The sequence below is a fragment of the Staurois parvus genome, unplaced genomic scaffold, assembly GCF_062004578.1.
Source record: "Staurois parvus isolate SC_StPar_1 unplaced genomic scaffold, SC_StPar_1.0 ptg000657l, whole genome shotgun sequence".
NCBI classification, from domain to species: domain Eukaryota; kingdom Metazoa; phylum Chordata; class Amphibia; order Anura; family Ranidae; genus Staurois; species Staurois parvus.
In genome coordinates, this window is record NW_028318453.1 from 4,099,826 (window position 1) to 4,122,811 (window position 22,986).

General features: G+C 47.8%; 1 protein-coding gene across 1 annotated transcript in view; it reads left to right on the forward strand.

The window, feature by feature from the left end:
- The first annotated feature begins 7,440 nt into the window (after positions 1–7,440).
- ADGB (androglobin) overlaps positions 7,441–22,986 on the forward strand; it is a 387,180-nt gene continuing 371,634 nt past the window's right edge. Inside the window, exon 1 of the mRNA XM_089694277.1 lies at positions 7,441–7,571. Coding sequence (XP_089550403.1) covers positions 7,498–7,571 — 74 coding nt within the window. The 5' untranslated portion in view covers positions 7,441–7,497. The remainder of the gene's footprint in view (positions 7,572–22,986) is intronic.

Here is a 22,986-nt window from a genome sequence, read left to right on the forward strand (position 1 = left end):
TGCAGCAACCTTGGAACTGCACTGCAATAGTATCGCTTGGTCGTTTTGTATTTCAATGGTTTTTATTAATTTTTAACAGTTTAACACAGGAGCAACACATCACGATCACACAGGGGCTATCAATTGCACATAAAAATTTGAAAAAACAGTGCTCTAACACCAACAAAACAAAAGGTGCACCCACGCAGGGGCTATCAATGGCACTTAAATGACAAAACATTAGTATAACACCGATAGTAACTTAAACTAAAGGCAGCTATCCACTGCCACACCAAAAACAAACAAAAAAAAGGAAAGGAAGGAGGAGTACAAAAGAAAAAAGATAACAAAACCAAGAGCAGGGGTCCAAGAACGCCAATATCAAACAACATCACATCCCCGGACTAGTCGGGGGGAGCGTGGGAAAGGCATATGGCAACCACGGCTCCCATATTTTCAAGAATTTACGATGGGAGTCGTTGCAGATACTCGACATTTGTTCATTGAGCATCATAGTGGTCATATGGTCCCGCACCCCCTGATGAGGGACAAACGGGTTCTTCCAGATCTGAGCAATTGTTCTAGTGGCTGACAAAAACAAATAGGAAGCCAACTTCTGCTGATGAGCCAAGAGGCCCGGTATGGGGTAATGAAGCATAGCATACCGAGCATCCCGGCGTATGGAGAGATGGAACAAGGTAAAAAGGAGGTCAAACACACAAGACCAAAAATGAAGCATGACCACCATATATGCAATACAATACCACGAAGGCCACAACCCCGAAACGCTTGGTCGTTTTGTACCATGTGATCCAGTGCAGTCAAATGCATTGCATTTGCGACCTGTATTTGGGGTGTCATTAAGATTGCACTGACACTCGCTGCAGATCGCAAGGGCAGTGCGATTGGATGCTGTGCAGAAAACGTGCGTAGATAGTAGGTTTCCAGGACCACGACATTCTAGGTGAACCTGGGCTAACTCACATCTTTACTTTGCAGGTTACCTTTACTTTTTCTGGAAGTTCTTTACAAGCACTGCACACTATGACTAAATATTAGTTATATGAGCTATCAGCATTAAGTTTATTGATTTTGAGAATATTACCAAAATCCAACTGCTCTTGATTTGACATCCGTGTGGTTGCGGATGCATGTTTCTGACCTCACACTGTCAGCATTCAGGGCTGTGCAACCGCACCCACACAGACGTCAGATTAGCAGCAATGGTGTCCATTCAGCTGCTGCGTCCCAATTGACAAGAATGAGACTGTCTTCACAAAGATGCACGGAACACCTGTACATCCCCATATGCTTAAACACAGCCCTCACATGGGCATACACTTTAGTATGCCCTATGTGAACCAGGCCTTACCAGGAATTTTGCAAATTATACTGTGTTTTTTGTGTGCTACTTTTTAGTGAAAACAGCGATTTGATAAACATTTGCGCAACTTTTTGCTGGGCCTAAAAAATCAACTATTGCTGGGATTGTACTGGGGGTCAGTCTGTTCCCCAGTAGAATACCCCTAGGTCGGTCTAACTGACCTTGGATGGATTGTACTTGGGGGGGATACTAGGGGACAGATTGACCTGGGGTGGGGATTATACTGAGGGACAGATTGACCTGGGGGGGAAAGGATTATACTGGGAGACAGACTGCTCTGGGGGGGAATATTCTAGGGGACAGACTAAACTGGGGGGAGGATTTTAATGGGGGGGCAGACTGACCTGGGGGGATTTTACTGGGGGACAGATCAACCTGGGAGGGATTATACAAGGGAGAGATTGACCTGGGGGGAGGGGGAAGGATTATACTGGGAGATAGAGTAACCTGGGAGGGATGTGATGGAGGACAGACTGACCTGGGGGGAGTATACTGGAGGACAGACCTGGGAGAGGGAAGGATTATATTGGGGGCAGGGGCGGACTGACAACTCATGGGGCCCCCGGGCAGTAGGGGATCATGGGGCCCCTGTGTCCTTGCCCAAACTCAAAAAAGCCTATGAAAAAGGTACCAGGGGCATCTCATGGGGCCCTTTACTGACCCTGGGCCCTTGGGCAGTGCCCGAGTTTCCAAATGGTCAGTCCGCCCCTGATTGGGGGACAGACTGACCTGGGAATTTTGTTCTTTTTACTAGTATTGGCGACGATCAGCGACTTATGGCGGGCTTGTGATACTGGAGCAGGCATTCTGACACTGGGGGGGGGGGAACTGACTTGGTATCACTGACATCCCCAGTGACACCAATACAATGATCAGTGCTAATAAAAAGCATTGACACTCTACTAATAGCACTGGGCAGGAAGGGGTGATCAAAGGGTTAACTGTGTGCTGTTTCACATTATATGCTGTGTGTGTACTTCACTGTAAGCACACTGCTTTGTATGGCTCTGCTATGCAGAGCCATACAAAGCACTGTGCAGGATCTGACAGGGGGAGAGAACTGTGTTGTTTACATACAGTTCTCTTCCCCTGTCTGTATTACTTGGCGATCACCAGGTGCCAGCAAGTAATCACGGACCGGGACTCAGTGATTGACAGCTGAAGCCCCCTACCCGGAACTGCAAAATCACGTGCCGTCCTGTAGCAGTATTTACGCTATAGGGCGGACTGCAAGCGGTTAATAGGCACAGCTTTCTTTGCTTTTTCATGATGAAAAATATGCAGATTTGTTTCAAAAATTCATTACACATATTCCTGCTTAAAACGTATGCATAAATAGTGTCTATGTGTCACCTAGGTTTCTCACCTGGTGAGCAGCTCCAGAGTTGATGACTATTATAGAGAAAACATTTGCATAGTCAGGTTGAAACACACGTGTCCATCTAGTTTCTAGTTCAACCAATAAAGTAACAAAAAAACAAAACACACAAATAGAAATCCTGTATATAGACTATCCTATAACCACAGGTGATCCAGAGTAAACCAAAAAAAAAGTATGATCCAATTCACTCCATACAAGGAAAAAATTCCTTCTGGATCCCTCATTAGGCAATAAGGCATATTATTAATATTATTATTATACAGGATTTATATAGCGCCAACAGTTTGCACAGCGCTTTACAATATAAGGGAGACAGTACAATTACAATACATTTCAGTACAGAAGGAATAGGAGGGCCCTGCTCTTGGAGCTTACAATCTAAAGGAAGGTGGAGGTTATACAAAAGGTGATAGCTGCGGGGGATGATCTGGTGGAGGTGATTCAAGTACAGTTCTTAGGTGGAGGTGGGGTAGGATTCCCTGAAGAAGTGAGTTTTCAAAGATTGCCTAAAGGCAGACAGGGTGGGGGCTGACCGGACATGCTGTGGTAGGGAGCTCCAGAGGATGGGAGAGGCTCTGGAGAAGTCCTGTAGACAAGCGTGGGAGGAGGTGATGAGGGAGCTAGAGAGGAGGATATCATGGGAGGAGCGGACCGGCCATTTGGACAATATCTGTGGATGAGGTTGGTGATGTAGCTAGGGGCAGTGTTGTGGATGGCTTTGTAAGCTGTGGTTAGTATTTTGAATTTTATACGTTGGGTTAGTGGAAGCCAATGGAGGGATTGGCAGAGAGGGGCAGCAGTCTCTGATCGATTAGTAAGGTGTATGAGTCTAGCAGCAGCATTCATAATAGACTGAAGGGGGGATAGCCTGTGTAACGGTAGACCAGTGAGGAGGGAGTTGTAGTAATCGAGGCGGGATATAACCAAGGCGTGGATAAGTTGTTTTGTGGTATCATTGGTCAGGAAGAGGTGAATTTTGGAAATGTTCCGGAGGTTGAGGCGGCAGGATTTAGCCAGTGAGTGGATGTGGGGCCCAAAGGAGAGGTCAGAGTCTAGGATTACGCCTAGCACCCTGGCATGAGGGGAAGGACCAATGGTTGTACTGTTGATCTTAATGGTAAAGTCCTAGATTATAAACTCCAAGGAGCAGGGCCCTTGAACCCCTCGTGTATTGTATTGTTACTGTATTGTCTCATGTACTGTCCCCCACTATAATGTACAGCGCTGAGCAAACTTTTTGGCGCTATATAAATACTGTATAATAATAATAATAATGAGTGGGGGATCGGGGGGGAGGAAATATTACAAGCTTGGTTTTTGAAAGATTGAGTTTGAAGTAGTGATGTGACATCCATGCTGATATGTCGCTTAGTAGATTTGTGATACGTGAGCAGGTTGAGGGGGTGAGCTGGGGAGTGGAGAGATAGATCTGGGTGTCATCAGCATAGAGGTGGTATTGTAAGCCATGGGAGGTTATCAGTTGGCCCAGGGAGGAGGTATAGAGAGTGAAAAGGAGGGGCCCAAGAACAGAACCTTGGGGTACCCCAACAGAAAGAGGAAGCGGAGCGGAGGAGGAGGAGTTGTATGTGACACTGAAAGTGCGCTGAGAAAGGTAAGAGGAGAACCAGTAGAGAGCAGAGTCACAGAGGCCGATGGAGTGGAGTTTACTGAGGAGGAGCAGGTGGTCGACTGTGTCAAAGGCAGCGGAAAGGTCAAGGAGTATGAGTATGGAGTAATGGCCGTTGGTTTTAGCAGTTAGTAGGTCATTAGTGAGTTTTAGTAGGACAGTTTCTGTGGAATGTTGTGGGCGGAAGCCAGACTGTCGGGGATCAAGAAGGTTGTTGTCTGTGAGGTAGCAGTTCATACGGCAAAAGGGAGCAGGGAGATGGGTCTTATGTTATTCAAACAGGTGGGGTACAGCGAGGGTTTTTTGAGAATGGGGGTAACCAGTGCATGTTTGAGTGGGGAGGGAAAGGTGCCCATGGAGAGTGAGAAGTTCAAGATGTGGGTTAGAGAGTTTAGGATAGAACAGGAAGGAGGCTGCAAATTCCCTGGATCAACTACCCCTGACATGATTACCTCTAAAAATGAGTATCCAGTTCATTTTTCCGCATTTAGGAATGTATTCGGCTCTTTTGTAAAACAATCTACTGAGCAGGCCAGAATCGGTTCTTCAGGGAGTCTTTTGCACATTTTCACAGCTCTTACTGTGAAGAAGCCTTTCTGTATGTGAAGGGTTGTTATGGAAATAGTAATGAATCTGAATGAACACCATACCAGGCCACATGCCCTCGACATGCGGGGTGCTTTGGGGGAGGGTAGCTCCCCCCCAAAACACCTATTCTCCATGTTGATTGGGACAAGGGCCTCTTCCCCACAATCCAGGGTGGTGGTTGTGGGGGCCTGTGGGTGGGTGGCTTATCGGAATCTGGAATCCCCTTGTAACCCCCCCCCAAGTGACATCACCAGGTGACTCCATCCCTATGTCTACCTTTCATTCTGCGAGTGATGTGTCCCATGGAGAGAAACTTGCCCACAGACAGGTAGGCTTGGGGGCAGGGTCACCCAGTGACATCACCAGGTGACCTCACCCCCATGTTTACCTGTCATTCGGCGTGCGTCCCTGGACGGGCACATTGTGTTCAGCGGCCATCAGGGGTTTATTTTCGTGTGGGTCAGCATTCATTGTGATTGACTTTGATACTTTCTTTGGTGAATGAGTATGTGGTACTATGGGGTACTTTTTTTTCTGCACTGGAACTGCAAGCACTGATATGAATTATGATATTGACAACTATATAACCTACTTTCTGTGCGTTTTGAATGCAGAAAAAAAACAACTGAAACGCAGGTAGTGTGAACTGGCCCTTAGGTTTGGTTCACACCATAGAAACGCAGTCCAGATGCATCCCGGATGTGTTTTTGCATGCACATTTTTTACACCTTTTTGGCTCGCTCTGGTGCATTTTCGATGCGATTTTGACATGTTCCAGTGCGTTTTTGATGGTTTCCGGTTCATTTTTTCCTGTCTCTTTTTCTTCAATTTAAATAGGGACATGAGCGTTCCAGTGCATTTTTGGAGCGTTCCAGTCTGTTTTTGATATGTTTTGCCGTGTTTGAGTGCAGTTCTGTGCAGGAAAAATGCAGCCTCTTTTTTTTCTGCATCTACGGAACGGCAAACACTGGTTCACACCACGTTTTTGATGCATTTCGGTGAGTTTTTGATGCATTCCAGTTCATCTTTCTCCCGCTGTTTTTTCTTCAATTTAAATAGGGACATGTGTGTTCCAGTGCGTTTTTTGGTGCATTTTGGTGTGTTCCAGAACAGTTCTGTGCAGAAAAAATGCAACCTGTTTTACTTTTTTTCTGCATCCGGAACGCACTGGAACTGCAAGCACTGATATGAACTATAAAATTGACAACCATAACACCTACTTTCTGTGCGTTCTGGATGCAGAAAAAAGCAACTGAAACGCAAGTAGTGTGAAATGGCCCTGAGGGACGGCTCACACCATAGAAACGCAGTCCAGATGCATTCCAGATGCGTTTCTGCATGCACGTTTTTGACATGTTCCAATGCGTTTATGATGTATTGCAGTTCAGTTTTTCTTCTTTTTCTTCAATATAAATAGGGACATATGCAGTCCAGTGTTTTTGATGCGTTTTGGTATGTTCCAGTGGGTTTTTGATGCGTTTCGGTGCATTCCAGATGAGTTTATGCATGCGTGTTTTTGACGTGTTCCAGTGCGTATTTGATGCATTGCAGTTCATTTTTTCCTTTTTGTTCAAATAGGGACATGTGCATTCCAGTGCATTTTCGATGCATTTCGGTACATTCCAGTGCATTTTTTACAAGTTTCCGTGCATTCTCAATGCGTTTCTGCCTGTACATTTGTGACATGTTCCAGTGCATTTTTTAAGCATTGATTTTCATTTTTCCTTTTTCTTAACTTTAGATAGGGACATGTGCGTTTCAGTGCATTTTGGTGCATTGCAGTGCGTTTTTGATGCATTGTGGTGCATTCCATTGTGGTTCTGATGCGTTTAAGAGTCAGTTCACACTACAAAAACGCAATACGGATATGTTTTTTTGCTTACAGTTCATGCCACACTCTGTTCTGATGCAATTTTGATGCAGTTTGCTTTGTTCCAGTACAGTTCTGTGCAGAAAAAAAATGCAACGTTCTACTTTTTCTTCTGCACTGGAAACTGACTGGAACTGACTGCACTAGTGTGAACCAGAGCCATTGGAATACATGGAAAACACTGTGCATGCATTTTTGATGCAGAATAAAAGTGTACTGAACTGCATCTAGTGTGAACTAGCCCTTGCCGTGTTCCAGAACAGCTCCGTGCAGGAAAAATGCCATAGTGTGAACTGGCCCTTACAAAACATCCCAGAAAACGCTTGGTCCAGTGCATAAAAGGAGTTGTGCTACTTTGCTGGCCTTGACATCTCGGCAGCAGCTTGTATATGATCTGAGGACAGGTTTCCTTTAACTGCTGTAGGAAGTATGTATGAGAAATTTATAAAAACAATAAACAAAATGTATTTGCACTCCAACAATGTGATTCGATTTGGGAAATAAAGCCTGCTGGATCACGTGATCACACACGCCATGGAGCGCGCTCCCGATCTTCATGAGGCGCGTAGCCGTCGTTTCCTAGCAACCAGAGGACGCGGTGTCCCCGGTGCTGTGTGCGTGTAGTACGGAGAGCGATCGGGGTGTCGGGTCTCCACTCAGCTGCAGTCATGTCCTCCAGACAAGGCAAGAAGAAGGATTCTGCCCACCGCCTGAGCTCAGCCATGGGTCAGACTCCGAGAGAGTGAGTGGAGCGATCAGGGGAGGGAGAGGAGGAGGGATCAGGGTAATGTGATGTATTGTGCCCGCTCCTGGCACCTGTCCTACTGTGTGCTGTATGTCATGGAGAGGGCTGCTTAGCTTTTATTTACTACAACTGCACCCTGATGACCTCTTGTTCTTGTTATGTCCATGCTCATTATTATCAGCACGCAGTCACATTTGCGTAGTGTGCGAACGTGCGATTTTATGAAACACGACCAAAATTTTTTTTTTGCTCTTGCAATGTCATTCATTCACTAGGCAAACTCGGCAGTCGCCTAGGGCGCATTGCCACCTTGGGTGCCTGGGCGCAGCTCAGGCCAGCACTCTCTGTGTGTGGGATGCGTCATGAATGATCCTTCAGTTGAGGGGAGGAAGAAAGGACAGAGGCTGATGCTGAGTTTCTGGGGCCAGTGTATAGCTGAGCTGCAGCTCCTTCCAGTGTTTCTCTCAGACTCAGTCCCTTACTGCAAGGCGGCTGGTGGCTGCTGATCACTGTGGAATTCCAGCTCTTCTCTTCCCATTCATCAGCGGAGGCGGCGCTGCGCCTCCGGAGGAAGGTAATGTCTGACTCTGATGTCTGTGTGAGTGTGACCCAGCTAGCAGGGGTGCCATCCATCACATGTGCAATGTGTCAGTAAGTGATGACATCATCATGATCGCACAGCCTGCTCTACTAGTGACTTTTGGTCTGTGTCAGTGTTGGTGGTGGTGTGTTGTGTCAGATCTGTTAGTGGGGCCACTGTTAGAAATCAAGCTGTGTGTGTAAATGAGGTCTTGGGGCTCATTCACTTGGGCACTGTGGCCTGTACAGTGTGAATCAACATTCTGTATGTGGCTGGGGCTGTGTTCAGGCAGTTTAGGTTATGCTGTGTGGAGCCAACAGCTGTATGAATACAGCCATAAGTCCTAATTTGACAGTTGAGTGGGTGCACGTGTACAGCCCCAAACACATTTGGGGCCACTCACCCATACCTGCACACCTGTCAAATTAGGACCTGCGGCTGTGTTGACACAACCACTGAGTCCCCATAGAGCAGCCTGGGCACCCTGGGGTGCATTGAAGTCTCTTTAGGGGTGCCTTGGCACAATGCCCAAAAATTGCACAAAAATAGTATAGAAGCCAGCGGGTGGATCAAGCCTGCCTTTTAGTTACACAAAGCCATGGGTTTACATTGTGCTCCAATACAGCCTTCTAGCCGGGGGCATCCTAACATCCAATGATGCCATAATGTGGTATGGAGGATGTCGGCTGCCTGCATGGCATCCTTGTTTGACCCTTCCCAGCGCCTCTGTAAGTAATGGATTCAAACTAGCTGAGTGATTAAAAAAAAAAAAAAAACTTAGGGAGAAGAGAAACTTTGGAATACTGTTCAGTACCAATGTGCAAAAGTGTATTTGCTTTGGAAGAATAGATCTCCTCTAACATTGGGTGTCCTACATGTTGCTGCATTATGTAAATTATTAGAATAGTTTTTTACATTTTAGAATGGAGTCCATCATTTTAAAGGGTGCCTCAAGATTGTTCATAACTTCAAAGGATGCCTTGACTAAAAAAAAGTGAAAAGTATACAGCATGGCGCTGCTCCAAGCTATGGATGGAAGGAGAAGGATCACCCCAGCGGCAAGTGAGAAGAGGGAAGCATGAGTCCGAGCGAGTCCAGTATAAGCCAATACAAATGAAGGGATGGATGCCGCTCAACAAGCCCCAGGAGTCTAATTTTGAGGAATGGCCTCAGCCACCGTGCTGGCCACACCCCCTGTGACCAAGCCCCGGTGGGCAGGGTGAAACGCATCAAAAAGCGGGGCCAGTACAGCAGCTGAGGCTATTCCTCAACATTGGATTCCTGAGGCTGGGTGAGTAGCATCCAACCCTTCACTTGACTTGAAAAAAAGGTTGAGACACACTGCCATAGAGTAATAGGCAGCTCCAGCTGCATGAACAAACAGCTCTATTACACTGTATGGGCCAGATAACCCTTGCGAATGAGTCCTTCATTTTTTAAAATCATTTTTAAAAAATTTATTTACATATTTTTACATTTAAAAAAAAAATTTCACAACGCTGTTGGGGGCAGTTGGGTGAAATATCAAGGTTCAGAGAAAGGAACTGAGGACATAGATCCCCAATCATTTCACATTCCTTCTGTACATTACATTACATTACATTACATTGAGTTTATATAGCGCCAAAGGGTTTGCTCAGCGCTGTACAATAGAGGGGGGGACAATACATGAAACATTACAGCAACTACGAACAGCACACGAGGGGTAAGAGGGCCCTACTCTTTCGAGCTTACAATCTAGGAGGGAGGGGGTAGTGGTACAGGAGGAAGTGGCTGTGGGGGATGGAGTGGTAGGAGGAATGAAGGAGAGCAGCAGTTAGGTGAGGGTGGGGTAGGCTTCCCTGAAGAGATGGGTTTTCAGGGAGCGCCTGAAGGTGAGGAGGGAAGGTGACAGTCTGATGGATTGGGGTAGTGAGTTCCAGAGGATGGGGGAGGACCTGGAGAAGTCTTGCAGTCGTGCGTGGGAGGAGGAGACCAGGGAGCAAGATAGAAGGAGGTCCTGTGAAGAGCGAAGGGTACGGGTAGGGTGGTACTTGGGAATCAGGTCGGTGAGGTAGTTAGGGGCAGTGTTGTGAATGGCTTTGTAGGTCAGAGTGAGTAGTTTGAATTTGATGCGTTGGGCGATAGGGAGCCAGTGGAGGGAGAGGCAGAGGGGGGTGGCAGAGGTGGAGCGGGTGGTGAGGTGGATGAGTCTAGCCGCTGAGTTGAGGATGGTCTGAAGCGGGGAGAGCCTGCACTGGGGTAGGCCGGTGAGGAGGGAGTTGCAGTAGTCAAGGCGTGAGATAATCAGGGAGTGCACAAGTAGTTTAGCGGTGTCTGGGGTAAGGAAGGAGCGTATTTTGGCGATATTGCGGAGGTGGAGCCTGCATGTGTTTGTCAGTGATTTGACATGAGGTTGGAAGGAGAGGTTAGAGTCCAGAATGACTCCAAGGACTTTGGCTTGCGGGGCGGGATTGATGGTGGTGATGTTAGTAGTGATGGATAGGATGGGGGGGGGGCGCGGGCAGGAGGGAAGACGAGAAGCTCGGTTTTGGAGAGGTTGAGTTTGAGGAAATGGAGCGACATCCAGTCAGAGATGTCGTTTAGGAGGTGAGTGATGCGGGCGGAGAATGTGGGGGTGAGGTGAGGGGTGGAGAGGTAAATTTGAGTGTCATCAGCATAGAGATGGTAGTTGAAGCCGTGGGAGTGCATGAGTTTGCCAAGGGAGGAGGTGTAGATGGAGAAGAGAAGGGGTCCAAGGACAGAGCCCTGGGGGACCCCAACAGAGAGGGGGAGGGAAGGGGAGGTGGCACCATTGTAGGAAACGCTGAAGGAGCGTCGGGATAGGTAAGAGGAGAACCAGGAGAGAGCGGTGTCTCTGATGCCAAGGGAGAATAGTTTATTAAGGAGGAGGGGGTGGTCAACTGTGTCGAAGGCCGCGGAGAGGTCCAGGAGGAGGAGGACAGAGTAGTCGCCTTTGGCTTTGGCGGTTAGTAGGTCGTTGGTGATTTTGAGGAGGGCGGTTTCGGTGGAGTGTAGGGGACGGAAGCCGGACTGTAGTGGATCAAGGAGGTTGTTGTCAGTTAGGTGGGCGCTTAGGCGGTTGTAGACTAAGCGCTCCAGGAGTTTGGAAGTGAGTGGCAGCAGGGAGATGGGTCTGAGGTTGTTTGGGTCAGAGGGGTCCAGGGAGGGCTTTTTGAGTATGGGGGTGATGTGCGCATGCTTTAGGGGGGAGGGGAATACGCCGGTAGAGAGGGAGAGATTGAAGATGTGGGTGAGGGAGCAGATGAGGGAAGAGGGGGGTGGCTGGAGGAGTCGAGAGGGGATAGGGTCTAGGGGGCAGGTAGTGAGGCGGGCTTCAGAGAAGACCCTGGTGACTTCCTCAGTGGTAGCGGGGCAGAAGGAGTGCAGAGCTGGTGGGGTTACGGTAAGCGGGGTCTTGGGTGTGGAGGGGGGCAGTGCGGTTGCGAGGTCAGAGGAGGGAAGAGATGAGGGGGAGATAGGGGGGGGGAGGCTAGGTGGGGAGGTAGATTGCGAGTTGACTATGTCCTGACGGATTGCATCAATTTTGTTGTGGAAATGAGTGGCAATCTCGTGGGCGGTGAGTGAGGTACTGAGTGGAGGAGGGGGGGGAGAGAGCAGGGAGTTGAAGGTGGAGAAGAGCCGGCGAGGGCAGGAGGAGAGGGTGTTAATCAGGTTTACGAAGTAAGCCTGCTTGGCGGCGTGGAGGGAGGAGGTGTAAGTGAGGAAGGCAGATTTGTAGAGGGAGAATGAACGGGGGGACCTGGTTTTGCGCCATAGTCTCTCCAGCGCACGACTGCGACGTTTGAGGCATTTAGTGTGGTCATTCTGCCATGGTTGGAGCGGTCTGGGTTTGATGTAGCGTGTGGTTAGGGGTGCCAGAGAGTCTAGGGTGGCTGATAGTGAGTCGTTGTACGCGGTGGTGGCTAGGTCAGGACAAGACAGTGGAAGGATGCTGTCGTGTAGGCGGTCGGCAGCTGAGTGGAGGGGGGCCGGGTTCAGGTTGCGGAGGTTGCGGCTGGTGATGGTTTGGCGCTCTGGGGGGGGGGAGTTAGGGGAAGGGGAGATGGAGAACGTGAGGAGGTGGTGGTCGGAGAGAGGGAAGGGGGTGTTAGAGAACTGGTTGAGGGTACAGAGGTGGGAGAAGACGAGGTCCAGGGTGTTCCCAATGATGTGGGTGGAGGATTGAGTGTGCTGTGTGAGCGCGAAGGAGGAGGTTAGGTGGAGGAATTGGGAAGTAGCCGGGCTGTTGTCATTGATGGGGATATTGAAGTCCCCGAGGATGATGGTTGGTAGCTCAGAGGAGAGGAAGAAGGGAAGCCAGGCAGCGAAGTCATCCAGGAAGCGGGGTATGGATCCAGGAGGCCTGTAGATCACTGCGATCCTTAGGGGGGTGGGTGAGAAGAGCCGGATGCAGTGAGCCTCGAAGGAGGAGAAAGTTAGGGAGGGAGGATTAGGGAGGACCTGGAAGGTGCTCAGCGGTGATAGGAGCAGGCCAACCCCACCACCTTTGTGACCGCTCAGTCTTGGAGAATGGGACCAGACGAGACCTCCATAGGAGAGTGCCGCAGGGGAGGTGGAGTCAGTGGCCTGTACCCAGGTTTCGGTGATGGCTAGGAGGTTAAGGGAGCTGGAGATAAAGAGGTCATGGATGGCAGTAAGTTTGTTGCAGACCGAGCGGGCGTTCAGGAGTGCAACCGAGAGAGGGGGGATGGATGCGGGGAGAAGGGGCACAGATATGAGGTTGAGGGGGTTACGGCAGCTGGCGGGAGCGGGGGGGTCCCTAGAGGAGGGGTGAGGTGGCGAGGGGCCAGGGTTCGGGGAGATGTCCCCAGCAGATAGGAGAAGGAGAAGGGTGAGGAAGGTGGCATGGGGATGGGAAGTGTAGGAGCGTGTGGGTCTGATAGTGGTGGCACGTGGGTCGACGGGGGAGTGGAGTAGCAGGAGGAGGTGGTGAGTGCCGTAGTGGGGAGAGGGGAGTAGTGAAGGGGCAATGTAGGGCTGTTTTGGGGGGGTAGGCGGGTAGAGGGAGGCGATTTTTGGGATGGTGGAGAGGAAAATGAGGAGGAGGAGTGCAGGAGGCATGTTGGGGTGGGTGGGGTGACAGTTGGGTCAGGGGAGGTGAAGGGATACAGGTCAGGGCAAGGTGGTGTGGGGAATCTGTATTACCGTGGGAGAGTCATTTGAGTCTTTCTGTAGGGGTAGAGTGAGGGTGGAGGGCGGCAGCTGGTTGGCAGCAGTCTGTGGGTGCAGTAAGCTGGCGACCATGGGTGCTGTGGCATGTCTTCAGTGGGTACGGTGGTTCGGCTAGTGGAGGGGTCGTAGGGTGCGATGGCTGGGGGTGATGGTAGGCACGGCGACTGGAGATGCTGGCGGCTCGGTGACTGGGGTTGTTGAGGCCAGGCGTCGGGTGCTGAGGGCTCGGCGTCGTGAGGCGCTGAAGGTGTTGAAGGATCGTCATCAGAGTCGAGCGGGGCGTTGCGGTAGCGATCGTCGGCCCTGCGTGGTTTGTGCTCAACCGTGATCTGTTGCGGCCGGTAGGAGAGACCGCGGCTTCAAGGGTCGTGGTGGGCCATTAGTCGCCGGGGCATCGCCAGAGGGAATAGCGTGCCGGAAATCAGGGTGCTGGGCGAGCGGTCCCTGGTGTGGTGGCTGGCTGGTAATCCCAGGTGGGGTGGTGGGCAGGGGATCCCCGGTGGGATGGTGGCCGTGCTATCCCTGGTGGGGTAGTAGTGATCCCTGGAGGGATAGTGGCTTAGGGTCCCTGGTGGTTTGGGGTTTCAGGTGGATGGTGGGATCCCTGAGTGAGTGAGTCCCTGGAGGCTGGCGGTGTGATGGTGGTTGGGCTCCCTGGTGGGTAGTGGGCGCCCCTGGTGAAGTACCTGGTGTCCTGGAGCGTCGGGGTGGAGGTGGATCCCTCCTGGGTTAGCAGGACCGTTGGTGGTGGTGGTAGCTTCCCGGAGGAGCGGAGGCGTCCCGCCGCGGCCGCAATTCCCGCCGCGATTCCAGCCACGGCTGGCAGGAAACACCGCGGCTTCGGGTGCCGTGGTAGGCCTCAGGCTGCTGCGAACCGCCGGAGCTCCGCTGGAGGGACGGAGTGACTGTGGGTGTTGGTGGGGACCTCGGCAGCAGACACAGGGGCCCGGATGGGCCCTGATGGCAGCGGTAGGGGCGCAGGGGTGATCCCCTGATCGGCGGGGACCGAGGAGCGGAGTGGCAGTAGTCCGGGCTGATGTCCGGCGATCCTGGTCGGCCGGGCCAAAAATCGAGGCCGCGGCTTCGGGTGCCGGGTAGGCCACAAGTCCCGGAGCTCCGGGAGAAAGGTCCAGTGGCCTTCCCTGGCTGGCGTACATAAGGAGGCTTATAACTGTAAAATGATATCTATATCACAAGAGAAAAAGAAAAAAGAAAAAAAAAAAACCTCTACATTTTTCCAAGATTACCCCCATAAGGAAGCGGGTACAATGTCCAGCAGGGTTGGTGACGTGACCGTGTGCACAACTTGCTCCATGTGTGCGCTCCTTGAAGAGCCGTACTGAAAGTATTGTAATTGTACTGTCTCCCTTATATTGTAAAGCGCTGAGCAAACTGTTGGCGCTATATAAATCCTGTATAATAATAATAATAATAATAATAATTTCTTTACGACCTCAGCTGCACTTTAGAGTGAATGAACAGGAAGCGCTCTGTACAGAGGCTTCTGTTCATTCATAAACTGAAGCATAGTAAACTGAAGTCAGCCATTGGGAGGTCATCACGTGACTGGACCAGAGTGCTCTCAGAATAGGTAAGTATATGCATCTTCCTTGCACAGGTTAGTTAGAATAGACGGGAAGTGGGAGCAGGCTTAAAGTGGTTGTAATGGACCAAGGTTCATGCATTCTATGTATAAAAGTAAAAAAAAACCTTCTGTGTGCAGCAGTCCCCCCAGCCCCCCTAATCCTTACCTGAGCCCTATCCTGATCCAGCGATGTGCAGGAGAGCCTCGGCTGTCCGGGGAGTTTCTCTCCTCATTGGCTGAGACAGCAGTGGAGCCATTGGCTCCTGCTACTGTCAATCACAGCCATTGAGCCAATGAGGAAAGAGAGGCGGTGGGGCTGAGCCATGGCTTTGTGTGTGAATGGACACGCAGAGCAGCGGCTCAGGAGTCAGTCTGCTTGGGTGCCCCAGTAGCAAGTTGCTTGCTCTGGGGGCACTTGGCAGGAGGGAGGGGTCAGGAGCATCGTTGGGGGACACGAGAAGGGGAGGACCAGGGCTACTCTGTGCAAAACCACTGAACAGAGCAGGTAAGTATGACATGTTTGTTATTTTTAATTAAAACAATTGCCTTTAATATCACTTTAAGCATAGTTGGGAAAAGCTTGGACTTCCACTTTAATCGTATCAAAATAGTGAATTCCTGTGTCCCTTAATGAACTTCAAGAAACAATTTATTGTGGTAAATTTAAAAAAATCCTGTTTTCTATGGATTCAAATCATAGCAATGTGCTGCATTGGTATGGGCTGATATAATACAAGTTGCATTTTAGTGCAGCGCGTTTTGACATGTTATAGTACCACACTGCAGTGCATGATAGAGCATCAAAGTAAAAAAAAAGAAAAATGAAGGATAAAAATGCACTGCAGTGTACAGTGCATGCCAATTTAAATATGCATGTCAACGTCTTACCCCTGGTTCACATATATGTGGCCGTGAGGGCCTCGTTTGGCGCGGGCACGAGAGCCCATTCATTTGAATGGACTCCAGTGCCCCTTGACATGCAGGGAAGAAGTCCGTACACTTCTTCTGAAAACGCAGCCCGCATGGGAACCTCAGTTCCCAGTATGGTTGCGTTTTCCAGGGCGGGCTGCGTGCCATTAGAACTAATGTCACCCGCCCGCGGGTCCGCATTCCTCTGTGCTGGTGGTGTGGCTGCACGGATTTTCATGCGGATCCGCAGCGGCACCACCCACACATATGTGAACCAGGGCTTAGGCCTCATTCACATGGCCACCCAGAGCCGTACAACGCCCAGATCAATGTATTTCTGTATCACATATGGCCAGGGGTTTGCAATCAGCTGAAGCAGCTCAGCCTGTACAAATCATTGAAAGGCTGACAGGCTCTGCATCTGTTTGCATGTTATAGCTCATGGAATGATTACCTGCAATCAGAGACATATTAGTGGCCCTAGCCTAGACAGAAACTATCTGCTGCCAGACTCCTCCACCTTACCAACCGTTCAGTGTCTGCTATCCCCTGTCTGCCATTGCCTCCACTGGCTGCCACTCACCCAACAAATTAAATTCAACATACTAAGGCCCCATGCACACGGGGCATTTTAATAACGCTGTTAACTTTAGCTGTGTAAAGTCATGTTAAAAATGTGCGTTTTTTAACGGTTTTTAGCGTTTGTGCGCTAGCATTTTGCTGTGTTTTTTCACGTTTACGTTTTTTAGCGTTTTTACCCCAAAAACATTTTTTTGGGTCTAAAAAAGTCCAAAAACGCCGGTTTGCCGCATTTTTCAGCGTTAGAGCCTTTTTACAGCTAAAAAACTCCTCTAGAAACCCACTAGTCTTGGGTTTTTTTCCAGCCAAAAAATGCCCCTGCCAAAAAACATTGATTACAGTCTAAGTGTGCATGGACACATTGGATAACATGCTGGGGGGTTTACTGGCTGTAGAAAAAAAGGTCAAAAGCCAAAAACAGCCGCTGTAAAAACATCCTGTGTGCATGAGAACTAACAACAACGTAAGCTGGCCATACATGTATAGATTTTTGTTCAAGGATTTTTGTTTCAAGAATATTTGTTTGACTTTTCTAATCATTAGTGGGGTCAAATCGATGTTCATTTTCGTCAGCACTGATGGGAAAATTCAAATGGGTAGGAAGGAGAACTTTTCTCGATCAAACAAATTTTTGGCCAGTGTATGTGGTTATCGTTCAGAAATGTATATAAAATAGTGGAGCGCTAGCACAACCTACTAATCTAGGACAGGTATAGCATATTGCAATATATAAATATATAAATGGCACACAGAAAATAGTGTCATAAATACACAATAAAATTGCAGTGATAATGTGCATGTGCTCATATATTCAAACACAGTTCATGCTATATGAAAGTCCATAAAGAAGTACTTTCAAATCAGGTGACCAAAAAACACAGCACGCTACGTGGGCTGATCACAGTGCCACACTATGTGCAGTCAAATCCACAGATGGCCAAGGTGGCTTCTCATCTCCAAAATGAGACCCACTGGGTCAACTCACTGTGTGGGTAGCCCACATGCACCAAGAAAGATATCTCCAGGGATGGAACACTAAGGATAACGACCTTATTGCTTCCGGGTCTTCTCCTATCTCAAGGATACTCAAATCCACATGGCCATAATGTAATGATATTAAAAACAGAAAAGATCCTCCATAGTGTAATCCTGCTTTTTATTAAACGTATAAACAAACAAAGCCAATAGCCCACTCACATGTAAATCAAGTAAAAAATGCCTTTTTCCCATATCATGGGTGTACACTCATGGTTCTGATGCTCAGGACATTCAGCTCCACTCGTTCCACGATACCTCCAAAAAAATGGCGTTGACGTCGGAAGTGACATCACTACGTTTCCGGAAATGCTGTCAATGCGAGAAGCCACCTTGGCCATCTGTGGATTTGTCTGCACATAGTGTGGCACTGTGATCAGCCCACGTAGCGTGCTGTGTTTTTTGGTCACCTGATTTGAAAGTACTTCTTTATGGACTTTCATATAGCATGAACTGTGTTTGAATATATGAGCACATGCACATTATCACTACAATTTTATTGTGTATTTATGACACTATTATCTGTGTGCCATTTATATATTGCAATATGCTATACCTGTCCTAGATTAGTAGGTTGTGCTAGCGCTCCACTATTTTATATATATTTTACTTTGATTGCATTTACCTTGTGGTGAGGGTGAGTGTGAGCAGCTTATAATTAGGTTATCCATTTCAGCGCAGGAGGTTTCTTTTTATTTATCGTTCAGAAATGACATTCATTTTAAAGTCGAATGGTAAAAGCAAAAGACAATTTTTGTACAACATTCGTCCATTCATCAAATGTTCAAAGAATTTTCGTATGACTTTTCTTATGAATATTCTCGTCCAAAAATCTACATATGTATGGCCAGCCCTATAAAGCCATCCACATCTCAGCCCCCAGCTACATCACTAACCTAGTCTTTAAACTTGCCCACTGAGCACTTATACCCCCTTTGTGCCCAGGCCAATTTTCAACTTTCAGCCCTGTCGCACTTTGAATGACAATTACGTGGTCCTGCAACACTGTACCCATATGAAATTTTTATCATTTTTTTTTCACAGATAGAGCTTTTTTTGGATGGTATTTTATCACCACTGGGTGTTTTATTTTTTGCACTATAAACAAAAAAAGAGCAAACAATTTGAAAAAAAAAGTTTTTCTTTGTTTCTATTATAAAATTTTGCAAACAGGTAATTTTTCCCCTTCACTGATGTGCACTGATGAGGCTGCACTGATAGGCAGCACTGATGGGCACTGATAGGCAGCACAGATGAGGTGGCACATTTAGTCAACACTGATGGACACTGATAGGCTGCACTGATGAGGCGGCGCCGGTGGGCATTGATGAGGAGGCACTAATGATGCTGCACTGATATGCAGCAATGATGGGCACTGATTAGGCAACACTGACAGGCGGTGCTGACTGACAGCACTGACAGATGCACTGACTGGCGGCACTGATGAGCACTGGGTGGAACTGACTTAGGGTCACTGACATCTCCAGTGACACCAATACAGTGATCAGTGCAAAAAAAGCACTGACACTGTACTAATGGCACTGGGGAGGAAGGGGTTAACATTTGGAGGCAATCAAAGGGTTAACTGTGTGATGGGAGTGTTTTACTATAGAGTGTGTGCTTTACTGTAAGCACACTGATTGGGATGGCGGCTCTCAGCCATCTCGATCAGTGTGCCCAAAATGACAGGGAGGAGAGCTGCATTGTAAACAATGCAGCTCTCCTCCCTGTCAGTGTTTGCCGGTAATCACCGGGCTCCGGCGGGTAATCACCGGCGGGTAATCACCGGCCGAGACCTGGAGATTGACACCCGCGGCCGCGAACGGCGGTGCGGGTAGGACGGTCACGTGCCTCACATGCGCCTCCTATCCAGAAATGCAAAATCACGTATATATAAGTGATTTTGCGCAGCGGTGCCGCCCTGCCGCAGTATATGTACTGTGGCTGGAGGGCAACCAGTTAAGAAAGTTATAGGTCATTTGGGTGGGAAAGCAGCACCCCACGTGACCTTTGGAAAGTTCTGTAACCCTTGGGGCTTATTATATAAGCAGCAGTCTCCCGAGCTAACTTGCCAGTTGGTCGGTGTCGCTTATCGAGCTTCCCACCCTCCCCTTTGTCGCTGGCACTTTATGTGGTTTGTCACCCTTTAATAAAGGGGGACTTGTATTCTATTTAATTGATGCTTGAGTCCTTAATGACTGAGCAATTCTTGATTATTTACGTTTATTGTATTACATTTGTATGAGTTATTTATTATTTATTTATTTTTCATTTATACCAGTAAAAGTGCCGTTGCCAATTTTATGCCAATTGTGTTTCAATAATTTTTATTGGAAATTTTTGCATAGAAATACAAGATATACCCGTATGCAGTAGATCAACATTCTACAGTCATGGATAAGATTAGAGAAAATAGGTAAAACAGAACAGAGAAAAACAATCATGAAAAAACACAATAACATTTACATTTAAAATGTCAAAGCTTAAAGAGATCAGCTAAAGAACTTACTACCAAAGTGAGGTGTTCACACAGGTGGGTTTTTTTGGTACCATCTGAGCCAAGGTTGCCAAAGGACAAATACTTTTCTATATTTACTTTTGCTAGAGGCCATCGCAAGTTCATAAGAACAATGCCCGTGAACGAATGCGATAGCATCAAACGCAGTGGGCGGATGAGAGGTTTTCCAAGATCTAGTAATACTCAATCTCGCTGCCAAAAGAATGTGGGTGACAGAGTGTTTAGCATGGGGGTTAATGATGTCAATATTTAAATTCAGTAACGCTAAATCTGGATTCAGGGGGACAGAGGACTGTGAAACAGCAGATAAAATCTGAAAAATCGTAGACCAGAAGTTGTTTAGGAACAGATAATTTTATGCCAATTATACTCTGTGTGTGTCTTCTTTAGTGGCATTTGGGGAGGGAATTAGTACAGCCTGCATTCCCATGCAAGGTCCTGCTTTGCTTATCATGTTTGTTCGCCGCACCATTTTACCTATGAATGGGTGTGCTTAACCACTTGCCAACCGGGCACTTATACCCCCTTCCTGCCCAGGCCAATTTTTTATCTTTCTGCACTGCCACATGTGAAATTTGTTTCACACAAATAGAGCTTTCTTTTGGTGGTATTTACTCGCCACTGGGTGTTTTATTTTGTGCGCTATAAACAAAAAAAGAGCAAAAAAATTGAAAAAAAAAGTTTTTCTTTGTATCTATTGTAAAATTTTGAAACAGGTGGGTGGCACTGAGTGGCACAGGTGGGTGGCGCTGAGTGGCACGGGTGGGTGGCACTGATGGGCACAGGTGGGTGGCACTAATGGAGGTGGGTGGCACTGATGTGCACAGGTGGGTGGCACAGGTGGGCAGCACTGCTGGGCACTGATCATCAAGGCACTGATCATCAGTGCCCTAACGATCAGTGCCGATCCATTCACTGACAATCGCCGGTTCTCAGCAGTACTTTCTTTACGCTGTGACAACTGTATTTACCTGGTGATCACTGTGTCATTGGACACAGCTGATCATGCGGTATAAAGCCGCTGTGATTAGCTGTTTACCGTACCAAGCGATCACCAGCGGGGCCGGGTGCGTGCCGCCGGGGGTGCGCAGAGGCGTGTGTCCTGGAATGATGTCCATGGACGACGTCCCAGGATTACACAACCACTCTGTAGCCGTTTTTCAGCTATAGCGCAGTTGGGAACCAGTTAAAATGTAAACTAACATTGATACAGTGTTTCAATCTGTGGCTGCCAGAGGAACTAAATACAACCAATCAATGTTTTCATTTTTTTTACCCATGTGTAGTTGATCAGAACTTTAGCTCCCATTAACACTGTAGCACAACATGTAGCACAACATTTTTCAACAAAAAGCTCCCGGTAGGTCCCCAATACCCAGTAAAGCTATCCTAATATCAGGTGCAAGCATGGCTCGCTGTCCCCGAAAGTACTAAGAAACTAATTGGACGTCTGCACACCGGAAAGGGAAAGTCCAAAAATTCCAAGTTTTATTGAAGTAAATTCACAGGACACAGATTCCACCCCTCTGTGTTTTGGTCTGCTCCAAACTACTGCTTTTCTATAAAACTGAAGTATGTTGGGAGTGAGTGAGCTTATAACTGACTGGCAAACTGCTTTTTGTTGTCAATGTCCAAATACTCCTGTAGGCTGCAGTATAACCTAATCGTATCAGATTAATGGAATCATGTGTCTTATAATGGACGCCAAAAAACAGATTTTTTTTGTCCTGTGGTTTTAGTTCAGGCAGGTTGCATTTTTGTGCGGTACCTTGTGATATGTTACAGGGTGACATGACAGAAGCCTGTCCCACCCCCGCTCCCAGCCACAAACAGGGATCGGAAGCTGTATGGTGAAGCTTGGCCATCATATGATCACATATGTGTGTAAATGTTCAGGCCCACCCATCCTGCCACTGCACATATGCGTTCCGTCATTGGCAGGAGGTTAACCCTATCATTAGCCCCTTGTTTTACATAAATAGCCCTAATTAACCCTTTTATTTTGTTACTGTCCTTTAGCAGTGTGGCTGCGTACCTGTCCATGTATATTTTTGTAAATATTTTATTATACCTTTTAGCATTCGTATGAGAGAGTGACAGTGATAACACCAAATTTAACATACCAGCTCCCCATTCACACCTGAGATCTTGTAACACTAACGAGTCACATGACATCGGGTAGGGAAAATGGCTAATTGGGCCCAATTTGGACATTTTCACTTAGGGGTGTACTCACTTTTGTTGCCAGCAGTTTAGACATTAATGGCTGTGTGTTGAGTTATTTTGATGGGACAGCAAATGTAGACTGTTTTACAAGGTGTACACTCACTACTTTACATTGTAGCAAAGTGTAATTTCTTCAGTGTTGTCACATGAAAAGATAGAATAAAATATTTACAAAAATCTGAGGGGTGTACTCACTTCTGAGAGATACTGTACAAACACAGCTAAAATGAACATTTGTGTCCTGCAGCTGACTCCACCAACTGGTATTGGCCCCAGAATTATGCAGGCACCATTACATGGGAGGTTAATCAGCCACAGTTCAAGAAAGCCCTAGCGACCTCTAAAGGGAACCCTAATGCATGGAACCCTGATTGAGAATGACTATTTTAAAGAGACACTGTGACTTTGCCCATTCAGGACAAAGTGACAATGTCTGTGCAATGGGGCTCCATGACTCAATAATACTCAACTTTCACTGCTCTCCTGCTGCTCCAAGTCATAAAGGAATCTCTAAGCTGATCAGTCTTTTTATTTTTAATGAACTTCAATACAATATGCAATGTCCACCATATCTTCCAAAGATGTTGCAACTTGTCCCTGATCAGTGTCTGCTAGTGATGAACCGAACTGCCCTGATATCGGTTTGAGCAGGGTTCCGCAAACGTCATTGTTTCGGATGCTGAACCTGAACCCCATTGAAATCAATAGGATCCGAATCTGTCAAATTAAAAATTCCTGTTTTCTGGATTAAGAGGAGAGGGGATGTAAAAAATTGCATTGGGAT